Source organism: Phycodurus eques, chromosome 4 (genome assembly GCF_024500275.1).
Source record: "Phycodurus eques isolate BA_2022a chromosome 4, UOR_Pequ_1.1, whole genome shotgun sequence".
Lineage (NCBI taxonomy): Eukaryota > Metazoa > Chordata > Actinopteri > Syngnathiformes > Syngnathidae > Phycodurus > Phycodurus eques.
Genome location: NC_084528.1, coordinates 10,192,559 through 10,204,859, shown reverse-complemented (window position 1 = coordinate 10,204,859; position 12,301 = coordinate 10,192,559). Strand labels below are relative to the sequence as shown.

The 12,301-nt window shown below is 40.4% G+C and overlaps 2 protein-coding genes across 3 annotated transcripts in view; one reads left to right on the top strand and one right to left on the bottom strand.

Annotated features, from left to right (window-relative positions):
• derl1 (derlin 1) overlaps positions 1-2,325 on the top strand; it is a 13,640-nt gene extending 11,315 nt beyond the window's left edge. Inside the window, exon 8 of the mRNA XM_061673894.1 lies at positions 65-2,325. Coding sequence (XP_061529878.1) covers positions 65-206 — 142 coding nt within the window. The 3' untranslated portion in view covers positions 207-2,325. The remainder of the gene's footprint in view (positions 1-64) is intronic.
• Positions 1,364-12,301, bottom strand: part of LOC133401200 (zinc fingers and homeoboxes protein 2-like) — a 33,457-nt gene continuing 22,519 nt past the window's right edge. For both annotated transcript variants that reach the window (XM_061673892.1, XM_061673893.1), the window contains 8 exons: positions 11,968-12,183; positions 11,806-11,890; positions 9,986-10,171; positions 7,742-8,148; positions 5,494-5,734; positions 5,254-5,422; positions 4,814-4,933; positions 1,364-2,760 (listed from right to left, as the gene is read on the bottom strand). In XM_061673892.1, coding sequence (XP_061529876.1) covers positions 4,816-4,933; positions 5,254-5,422; positions 5,494-5,734; positions 7,742-8,148; positions 9,986-10,171; positions 11,806-11,890; positions 11,968-12,183 — 1,422 coding nt within the window. In that variant the 3' untranslated portion in view covers positions 1,364-2,760; positions 4,814-4,815. The remainder of the gene's footprint in view (positions 2,761-4,813; positions 4,934-5,253; positions 5,423-5,493; positions 5,735-7,741; positions 8,149-9,985; positions 10,172-11,805; positions 11,891-11,967; positions 12,184-12,301) is intronic.

Here is a 12,301-nt window from a genome sequence, read left to right as displayed (position 1 = left end):
TGTACATCATACTTGTCATACTTCTTAAATGTTCCTTTTTTATAATTTGAATCCTCCTCTGCAGGTATCAACTGCTCCCTACCAGGAGAGGAGGGGTGTCAGGCTTTGGAGCTCCCCCCACTAGGAGACCACCGCCTCAGGAGCAGGCAGGAGGCGGCGGCGGCGGTCGTCACAACTGGGGCCAAGGCTTCCGTCTGGGAGATTAATGAGCGATGACAAGCGCTACCCCTCGCCTACTTCCAGCCTCTCCGTTTGGGTTAAAATGTTTGCTGCTTCACTTTCTTTGAGCAAGTCCAAATTAGGTCATTTAAGTCTAACAAGTGAAAAGTAAAGGTGGCAAGTATTTTACCCTAATACTACAGTAAGACTACTGTTTCAATGACTTTCAACATGAAAAACATAAAACAAAAAAAAAGTGATTATTCAACTCCCCTTTTCTTAGTTTCTTTTACTGCCTTATTTCACACTTACATTGTAATTGTCAAGATGCTGGGCAAATCCTTGTGTATGGCACACATGGCCAACCGGAAGTACTGTCCTGAGTTGCCTCTGCGGGTGGTACAGACTTCCCACAAGCAATTTTTGTTTTTGTAAATACAAGTTACGAAAAGATAATCCACTCTGTGTTATTTACTGGTAAGTCTTTTTCAGCAGACAACCTGTGAGAAATCAATGTGGATGGTTTATGTACCGTTGCCTTTGTACCCTACAATTGGACCTTTTAGCATTATGTTTCAAAGTGTCCAGTCTTGTGTTTGTTAATTAACAAAATCAAACATAGTCACAGGCTACATTCAGGGGCTGAGTAAGGTGTGACTTTCAGTGACTCTTATGGTCTCTTCTGCATATCGGGTGCAACCTGCTGATGACACTCTTAAGCTCAGTGCCCATTTTCCTCTGAGAACATGCTGTTCGTAGCCTCACAATGGCAAGGTACTGTTGATCAACTATTAGGTGTCGCCTTGGTCTCGTCAAAATGTGAACAGCATGAAGACAATTGTTTCAGTACCAATTGTAATTGAACCAGAAAATGTATTGATTGATTCATGGGAAAAAAACATTTAGGAATTGTCATTTAGTTAATTGTTAGAGAAGCGCAAGTGTAATCAAAGGTTTAAAGAAGGCAAATTCAATTCACCTATAAATTGCATGGAACACTTTGTGAGTAGTGTCTACAAACAAATAACCATTCACACCTATAAACTGTGTTGAGTCCTCACTTTTTGGAATGTGAGAGGAAGGCAGACTATCCTGAGAAAACCCAGAGGGGGCCCAAGCTGCGATTGTAACCCAGGACCAGTAAATGCCCAGCAGCAATCTAACACAATTCACATACAATAATTGTTCTTCAGTAACCAGACAATACAATCTTCAGGTTTTAATGCATGAAGACCAAGACCAGCATTATGTATTTATTGAGTTAGAGCAGATTTAAAGTAGAAAATAAAAATGCAGGCAGTATTCCTTAGAAGCCGACCAGAAGCCAGAATACGCTTGAACATGAAATTTAAGCTGCAGAAACGTTCATTTTGCTTTTCAAACCAGCATTATATAGAAGTGACAGTGGAATCGCTAGCATGAGGATGCAATTAGACAAAACAAAATACACAATATCCCTTTAAATCTTGAGTACAAGTAAAAAAAAAAAAAAAAAAAAAGATTGTAAGGCAGTCAACCAAGTTTTGATCTTACGTGTAAAAGAAAAATTGCAGACTGTACAGTAATAACCAAAATCCCCAACTGCCAGTTGAGAAGACATCCCAGAAAGGCGAAAGCGGACGAGACGTTCACAATTCACAGCTGAACAAGATTCACACTTGAAACTGCTTCAGTTGTTTAATCGTCAGTCAATAATCTCCACAACCCTGCAAATTCAAATTCAGTGGAAAATAGCCAGTTTCCCCCCCCCCCCCCCAAATCCATATGAATCATCATCTTCATCAGTTGATGCGGAAAGAGCTGAAAAGGCAGCATGGTGTGATCAGACAGACTTTGTCTTTAAACATTAGTAGAACAGAAATAAGAACATTCTGCACTGTTATTGCCTCAGGTACTGGTGCAGGAGGACAAAAAAGATACAAGTTAGTGCATTCTATCATTCATTGGCCTAATTGGTCTGCACACGTGGTGGCTCTTTGTGGCAAACGTCGAGCTCAGTCTCCAGCAGTGAGGCCAAGCTTGCACTCCCACAATCCATTCCCTCTCACTCACTTCCCTTCGAGAACATTGTCTGAGACTCCTTTTATAAAGGGGCTGACGCTGCTAGAGAAAAGTTCTAGCTGGAGATGAGGCGGCCGAGAGCAAGAAAGCCTTATAGTAATACAAGTGCCATTAAGAAAAAGAGTACTCGTACTAAGCAGAAAGCAGGTTAAATTTTCCTCCAAAATAGCATTAATTTCCAGCAAATAAACAGCTTCTTTCCAACATTTAGCTACAACAACACAAACATTTTAAGTACTGGGCACAAGTCTTAAAAAAAAAAAAACAACAAAACATGCCCTTCCAAGACAACTGTACACATGTATTTAGCAATACAGAAAAATATTTACAAGGATACTTCTTCCCCCCCAAAATTAATCATTAAGTCCAGCTTTGGCACTCCTCTACATGTGAGCATCTGCACCACACGTCATTGGACAGGCGAGCAGATGTCCAACCTGCTTTGTCACCACACCACCGGCATGGGGATACAACTCCACTTGCACTTTTGGCATCTGTGTCTTAAGTTACCTTTGTGACTCGTGTATGGATTCACATCATCTGGATCAGAAATGAGACACAAACGGGAAGTAACGTCACACAGGTGCCCATCATAGATATCAAAGGGTAGATATGACTCGCCCCTTTTGAGCTGTGTGCCTGTGGCGAGCCTAAGCTAGTAGACAGACAGTCATCACTGCATTCCGTGTGTGGACAGCAACAAACCTGAAAGAACAAGGATTCCGCCACACTTGTCCTGCATACGGTTGCGCACAATGCCGTACAATTACAAGGGAACTGGGAATAACCTTTCATCGGTAAAAATATTCCCCCCAAATGTTCTGTATTGATAGCACATGCTTTGGCATTGAAAAAAAAGTAAACCTCATGAGAAAATCCGTTAAGACATAATAATTTCATAATAATAATAATAATTTGCATTGCCTTTGATGGGAACATCGCCCCTGTCAACATGGCCGCCACGTAGGCACGTCAATTAGCCGGGCTGCTACGGCGTGCTGGCGTCTAGTGTTCTCATATCTGTGTGGGTCTAATAACTGCTGACTGATTTGAACCTAAAATGTCTATAAAACAAAATACTCACTGTATGAAAACTTTGAGCCATTATTCATTTTACATTCACAATTAAGCTGAGTCACTTGCAAGATCCCAATAATTATAATTCTGAACCATTGTTACAGTCAAGTTCCACGTGGAAAAGGTTTATTATTCATAGTAAGGTATAACAACAACTGTGCAGCCAAGGGTTTAATCACATTGAGATTTCCCCTCAAATAACATTTAAGACACGAAATAACCAAATGTTCAAGACTGAAAAGTGAACAGCCAGAAATATATGTCCAACAAATTTTAAAGCAGTGATTCTCACTGATAAACTCAGATATAAGTTAACACTACAGGGAACATATCATTAACTGCACTGGCAGTGCCGCCTCCCTTCAATAATAGCAGTGTGTGTGTGTGTGTGTGTGTGTGTGTGTGTGTGTGTGTGTGGGCATGCCAATGATGGTATTGTGTGACTGTCAATCACGCCTTGCCATCAAAGTGCCCTTTGGAAGGACCAATCACAGTTGATTAGACAAGTAACTTCCTGGGTGGATGAGACTGCAGCTGTGGCATTTTAAAGGCCCAGTTCACCATTCATGGCCACAGCCAATCACAGGGAGTTCTTTCTGTTGTGGGTCATACAAGGATAAATTCCTCTCTGCGTGAAATCTAGTGAAAAGTAGGAAACCGCTGAAGCCAAGATGGCAATCGTAAAGCCGGCACCACGTGGCGCAGAGAGTTGTGTACTTCTCGAACAAGAATATGGTGACTTAGATTTTTTTCCCCCCCTCGGGTTACTTGAACATGCTTTGTTTCATGAATGTATTTTATGAAAATTATGTCCTGAACCTAATTGTTGTAGAACTAGAGCAAATAATACAAACAAACACATATGTTATGTGTAATACGTACTGTGCTACTGTATAGTCATATTTATGACTATATGGCACAGGTAAACTCATCATTGCACTGATATACCTTTACTGTACCCCCAGTATTTAAATGACTCACCACTGTACCGACCAATCAATATCATTTATTTTCACCTTGCCTCATTGATGATGATGATTGTAGTTCAAAGTACTAGTGTGTATACGGAAAATCAATATTGGAATCAAGGCTATGCTAACCATGCAGACTTTCTAGGGCCAAAATATTTTGGGAAATTGCTGAGAATATCTGTGGTTCTTCTCTCCATTGTTTATTACAACAAACAAAAAAATGCTCGGTAGATTATACTGTATCTATATCTTTACCTATATGCTTCTTGCTAAGATGTTATATAACATTGGAAAGCCTGTTTCTTTCCATTTTGTGTTCTTTCTACCTTGTTACCGATTAGACCTGAATCATCCAATACAACCATAGTAATTTATCATCCATCAATGGCAGTCGAATAAGATGTTTGGACACAATGCAAATACTAATTTATGCTGTTCTTTCCAAATGAAAGGGAAATATACCAAATACAAGCTTCCCAGCTTTGTTTTGTTGGTCAATTAAAATTCAAAATGTATAATAAAATAAATTAAATAAATTTACTTGCCATCAGCCAGTGACCCTCCCAGGTTGCTCCAAGGTCAAAACATCAGCATCTGCTGCGAGTCTCGGTCTTTGTAATCCTGCCTCACTCTCTTCGCCCACAGCCACAGTCACCTGAACCCACCTGCCGAAAACATAATGCGCAAGCTTCAACGCAGCCAGACGCATGGCATGATCTTTTGGATGTTCTGGGATAGGAAACTGAGCTGCATAATAATAAATATGACCTCATACGTCACCGGACAGATCTTTAGATAGTGACAGAGCATTCATATTTTTTAAAGGTAGAAATGTTGTTACAGCTCGTGCATCTCAAGATGCAAGTGTACCTAATTTGAATAGTTTGAATTTAGAGACTAGGAATTGAGGACTCCATTCATTTTCCGTACCACTTATCCTACGAGTCTGAAAATGTTTGGACATTTGAGCTAATAAGACACCCACCTTCCCTTTTCAGCAATATTAGAACTGGTCTGGTCCAGCCTGGCCTGGCCCAGGTCAGACACACTGTGAGTGAGTTTTTCAGTCAACCACTGTACTGTGTCTGGGTTGGACAGCTTGGAGTTCTCCGTAGATGCGGCTTCTGCTGTTTTCTTCTCACCAGCTTCCTCCACTACACCAACATTTGTAGGGTTAAACATGAAAACGATACAAAACATGATATAATGATCCTCTGTAACATACCTTTTCCTTCCAGTGGTACACTTTGTTGTTGTTTGTCAGAATTGTCTCTCTTCTGCTCTTGTCCTGATTTCTGCTGTTCTTTTTGGCTCTGGTAAGCTTCCAACCAGTCCAAGGTCTCACCGTTCTTTCGGGCCGAGCGGTGTTCCTTAAACCAGCGGACAATGTCAGTGCGGCCCAGGCTTGTTTGCCCCTCCAGGTGGCTGTACTCTTCAGGTGTTGGCCACTGGGTCCGACAGAACATCTGCCAAGACGGGTCAGAGGAGCAAAAGCAAAACATTACACATCAGCTATTCAATTTGGTTTTGGAGAATGAGGTTTACGTGTGAAATAATAAGATTATGTTCTACCACTTTTAAAGGCCTTTTCACATTGCACTCAGTACGGCACAGTGTGCCCGATCAACCTATTCATTGTGTATGTGCTGCCTGCAATGGCTTATGCACTTAATGGAAAAATTTTCAATTTGAGCAGCAGACAGCTGTGCCGGGATGTCGGCACATTCAATAGGAGAGATGGTGGCAATGGGATTCACGAGTGACAACAAAGAGGTATTTGTGAAGTTGTACACTGAAAACAGCATAGAAATTAAGGAAAATTAATTCGGTGTCCCAATGTCCCGAGCTCTAGGGCACAAGACAAATGTTGTATGAATGTCCCAGGTTGTTTGAAAGTGGTAGAAATTTGTGATGATAGCTTTTTTTTTTTTTTTTTTTTTTTTTTTAAAATAGGAAAAATGTTAGCTTTAAATTAAAAAAATAGCTACACATGCTTCACTTGTATCACGTCTCCGCCTCCTCCTCATTATAAGCAAAGGCAGGGCTTTCCGTTGTAACTTCTTTATGTCCAAACCAGCCGGAAAAAAGGCACCAGGCTACTTCCTGTACGGTATCTTAACAACCAGTACGAAATATTGGCACACTTGCACCATGCTGCAGTCATCCCTGCACCATGCGTTCTACCCAGCTACCCTGCGTGGCAAGTGATGTGGAAGCGAAGGTCCACTTTGGGTGTCATAACCTTATTCTGCAGTGCTGCACAACACATTTGGATTTACACTAAAAGTAAAAATGAATCAAAAACACATCTGAAAGTATAATAGTCTTTAGTGATTGTCATTGATGTTTACCTCTAACTCAACCTCTCCGGAGGCTTGAAAAATAAGGTTCAGCGGGGTCTAACAATTTTTGCCATTCAATAATGCAACGTGCAGGTATTATTAAAATAATTTCAAACAAACTTTCTTAAAATGCTCACTCAAAGCTTGAATATTTTGCAAAATTGACCGGTTTCGACATTAGTGATGTGTCAGCCGTGAACCTTCTGGGTGTTAGAGCTGGCTCTTGGAAGTGAATGAGGGATTGGGAGCGGTTTTGTTGCATTTTCTCATATTTTTATGTTAAAGTTGTATGCGACTGGTCAAGATACAGCGGCTGAAATAAGTATTTAACACGTCACCATTTTTCTCATTAAATATATTTCCAAAGAGGTGCTATTCACCAGATGTTGGGAACAACCCAAGTCATCCACACATACAAAGAAAGTAGAACAAATAAGATCAGAAATTAAGTTGTGTGTAATAATGTGAAATGACACAGGGAAAAAGTATTGAACGCATGAAGAAAGGGAGGTGATTTTAGGTGTTGTCCTGGCTTTCCATGTCTTTTTGCACCTCTCTTTCTTCATGTGTTCAATACATTTTCCCTGTGTCATTTAAGATTATTACACACAACCTAATTTCTGATCTTATTTGTTTTACTTTCTTTGGATGTATGGATTACTTGGGTTGTTCCCAAAATTTGGTGAACATTTCATGTCAATAGCACCTTTGAAAATATATTTCGTGAGAAGAATGGTGACGTGTTCAATACTTATTTCAGCCGCTCAATGTGGGTGTCCACACTCACTCAGCAGAATGGGCCAGGTGGAGGTTACAGACATGAAGCACAGTGAGCAAACAAATTGGAGCGAGGGAGAGAGAAGAAGAGTGTCAAGAGAGCATTAATATATAGTGTGGGAGCACAGGCTGCTAGGTGAAAAAATGAGCGTAAAAAAACTAAAGATTTGGATACATTTTCAAGTAAGCAGATAAGAACAGACTGCAAAATTCAAATTTCATATCGGGCAGATTCCACAAAAGACGTGCACTAGGCATTAATGCTAACAAGTAATCAATTTCTAGTCACAAGCTACAAAACACATTAGGTTATCCATCAAAAAGTGAATTGAAAGTCAGAGTATCAATTGTTACCTCTCGCAGCAGAGTGAGGGAGCCACTTGGGATGGGAGCTGGGCTCGTCGACACAGATAGGATGGGAGGATGTGGAGAGGAGGAGGATGAATTAAGGATGGGAGGTGAAGCAGAGGCAGACAGGGTTGGAGGATGAGGGGACGATGCTGCAAGCATAGGAGGGGAGGATGAGGATGACGAAGAAGAAGAAAGGAACTGTGGGAGAGCTGATGATTGGAGAATTTTCCCATCCTGCTCACGATGAGCGGAACCATTGAGCAACACGCCTGGCCTGTCGCCTTTGTCATCTGTATTCTTGGAGGTCACGCTGAGCAACGCCTTCTCCATGTTGTCCCTCAGCGCCCTGCGCTCAGAAAACCAGCAGTCCACCTCAGTCTTGGACAGCCTGGTCTCCTGGGCCAATTGATCTACAGCAGAACAGAGTTCAATGAGTCAGGTGAGTTGCTTCCACTTGAAGCTGGGAATACTGTCTCTGCAGGTTCCTAGTGTGTTGGGAGTTAAGAGACTCAATGTGAGAATGGCATTAATGCTCACACCTATCTTCTTAAATATAAAAAAAAAATAATTTGATTGAATGACTGTTTACAGAAAGAAAAGTAATGTGTCAGTGATGTCATGGCATCATCTAAAGATTTTAGCAAAGAGTAATCAGATGGCTTTGATGTCATCCCTATGGAATCAGACGATCCCTATAATATGTACTACATCCAGTACTCAAGTCCTGAATTCTTTGGGATTTCATCTTTAAGACAGCATCTTTTCCAAATATCCACAATGTATAAAGTGAATTTTCTTGTTAAAATGGCTCCATATAGCTATGCACACATCAAAGTTACTTCAAATAAACATTGTGTTGGTAGATTATTTCGTTGTTGTAACAATGGTTCTTGGTTATGAATATTTTACCATTGGAAAGGTTATTTATTACCATTTTCAAATGGTGCTACATTTGAAAGGAACATACATTTGTGGGATGAGCAGAAGAGCTGAGTATGCAGGTCGCAGCCATGCAAAATTTGCCTTATCGGTGCCACACAGCTTATTTTGCTCTTACCATTTACTCTTGTTTGGTAGATTGGATGATTGAAGTTTCAAGAAACAAGACATTGGCAATTTAACAATCAGGAGTCTCAGTAGCATGTGGAAAAATCATACACAGCCACAACAGCCTGGCACCTCCTCAAGCTGTTCACCAGTCACTGCTCTGGGATGGCATTCCATTATACAACCAGCATTTGTCGCAAGTCAGCCAACGTGGTCGTGTTGGTGACTCTGGCGTGAACAGCACGTCCAAGCCGGTGTGGTTGCGATCAGGCCGTTCGATCTTCTCCACTTCCAAATTCTGGACATAAACCCCTGATAAACCCCGCTCTGCGGGGGCGACTGTTGTCGGAGGAGAGTTCGGTCCCAGACTGTTGAGATATAGGCTTGCCACTGGTTGCACAATCTCATCTCCATATCTCTCTGCATTGAGACTGCCTCCAATGATCATTTTTCCAATGAGGAAGATGCCTCCTCACATTATCAACCTGCCTCTACCAAAAGATGTCACTCTATCAAACATTGCTGTATTTGGTAAATTTTTCATGGGCGCAAACCCACATATTCAGCTCTTCTGCTCATCCCAAAAAATGCATGTTCCTTACAAATGTGGTACCATTAATTAAACACGCTTTCCAACGAAATAAGATTAATTGCCAAGAAGCATTATTACAACAAAAATATAATCTGTCTCCGTCTGTCCCTTCACAAACCCCTTTTCTGTCCAGCTCCATTTCCAATAAAGATCACAACAACCACATAGGGAGTATTATAAACCCCTAATGCACAGAAAAACTGTTCCGGCATAAAAAGGCATACAGATCCAACATTCTGCATGACCATGCAGCAGAACAGGAGATGTTAAAAAACAAAACAAAAAAAAATCTACCAAACAAAAATGTCCTTACTTTTTGTGATATTTATGTTATGTCAAAAGCACAACCATTGCTAAACAAATGGAGCCTTTCACAAATTCTGTCCATCATCACTGTGAAAAAAGCTCTCTTCTCAACAGTAACATTTGTTTGGAAAAAAATATTGGGATTTTTGGGAATTTAAATTTCAATCTATGTACTGTATTTTCAATTTTGTCACCAAGGTTTTATTACTCTTGTAAAACTCCTGAGTCATCACTTTCATTTAACAATTTACTCTCTTGCCCGGCCACAGCCACACGTGAAAAGTCTGACATTAGAGTTGTACCAAGCTGAGTGTCCGTTGGAGAGCTGCTTCTCTGGAAACTCTCCTCGAGTGCATTCAGTTGCTCCGAGGACTTCCCCTTCACCCGCTCCAGCAGGGGGAAGTGGCTCGGGACCGCTTTCCTCACGGGTCCATCTTTAGGTACTGGAGTCACATCAGCTTTCACCAGCACTGGCGGCGGAGGAACACCTTCAACATGTACAGAGAGAAAAATCGATTCATATTACCCAGAAATTGAAATGTAGACCAACAGTAGAAATATAGGTCATACCGTATAGGTCACAGATCACCTCAATGCATCGCAATGTTTATCATGATATATTGCACAAGAAGTGCAAACAAAAGTGGAAGTTGAGTTAAAGTTGCTGAAGCAGTTTCATCAGGCCTTGAAATTGAACAATGAGATTTTGTTTGTATAGATTGTGTTACCTGCAATCGGCACACATACAATGTTTGCATATACAGTAATCCCCCCTCCATCCATTTCACTTATCGCGGGGGTGGTCTGGAACCCCTGTGATAAGTGAAATCCGGAATATAGAAATAAATACCCTATTTAAATACACCCTAGGCATATTTTTTAGCAATTTGTTTTTCAAGGTCTTTAAACACACTTGTAAAACAATATAAACACATTCAAACACATAATACATTGAGAGAAAGAACAATGGATAATAAAAACATATTGTACAAACAATTTAAAAAGGTTACAACTGTAATAAAACAAAAAAAACCACGATATAGCGGGACCACAATAAAGCGGGTGTTTACTGTACACACATTTGATTACAAACAATTACAATGATATTTTGGTAAAATTCAATCAAGTAGGAAAATATAATTTGAATATATTGACATCATGTTCCTAATGCAGATATTTTTTGACTGTTAGGTTGAAAGGAGTGTTTCTTTACCTTTTCAAAATGCCTATTGTGTATCGTAACATTTATGACATTTCAGAGAGGGAAATAATTGGAATTTCTTGACATTATTAAAAACTTTTTAATATTGCTCTATTGACAACATTGCAAATGCATACGTACTGTACATACGTCGCATGTGCACAACATTCAAACCACAACATGTCTAAGAGAGGCAATGGTCTGTATGGCAAACGATAGCAACTTAATAAAGCAGCATATCGTGACATAAAAGTGCATAACTATGCATCACTAATGTCTTGCCACCTCCCTCCAAGCTCCTTTTGCAAGCACAATGAATACATGTTTAAGACTGTCAACCGCATCATGTGATTCAAAACCCACATCAGCAAAGCTAAGAGGACTTGGGACATTCATTGTATTCTGCATACATGTACACATGACAACTCTAACTGGGGTAAAATGCAGTCTATATATCTTCTGCTCATATAGTTTGACAGGTAAATTGCAATTAAGACAAATACGTAAATGTATTTATGGTCTTTGTGTGTAATTTATGACATACAGTTGTGAGATTGTTGAAATAGCCACATTATATTCATTCATTCATCCATCCATCCATCCATCCATCCATCCATCTACGGCCACTTATCCGGGGTCTTGTGTTGGTTACATGGCATCAGCAAATCTATGCAAAACCTGTATACGGTCTCCAAGCTGGCCCACCAATATTAAAAGACCACCAAAAGTAGACGGAGTTGCCATGGCAACAACAGAGACAATGTTCTTCTGGTCCCAAACCAGCATAACAAAATTATTATGAAGCAGTTATTTTAGGACTGCACTGCTGCACATTGTTGTTTTAAAAGTAGCTTTAGAGCTTTAAATGAAAATTTACAGGTCTAAGTAATTCGTAATTTAAAACGTGAGACACCAAAATACCTTTGAGATTAAGGAGCCTTTGTTCACTGAACCACTTCTTAATCTCTCCTCTGGACAGCCCAGTGGTCTCTATCAGCCTGTAGATCTGTCAAACGACAAAATGCATATGACAACCAAGGCCTATATTTAGTTCAGTAACATTGATTATTTCATTATTCCTACCTCTTCTTCCTCAGGGAAAGGACACTGCATATAGCTGGACCGTAGCACTGAGAGCTGCTCAGCTGTTTTGTTGGGGTCTGCAGTGAAGTTTAACACTTTGGGCGATGCCATCTTGGATGTTGCAATAGGCGCAGATATGGCTTGAATGATGGAGGGCCGTTTATTCTCTGAGGCAGTTGAGGGTGAGGGCAAGGGTCGTTTGAGTGACTGGGCAACCTGTGGAAAAGATGGAGGCAAAGACCTTGATTTGAATTAGGACAACTTTTACGTTTCAAATTATTTTTGATTCTGGATGATATTTTCCTAATTGCCAAGACTGGTTTATGGTCAAATA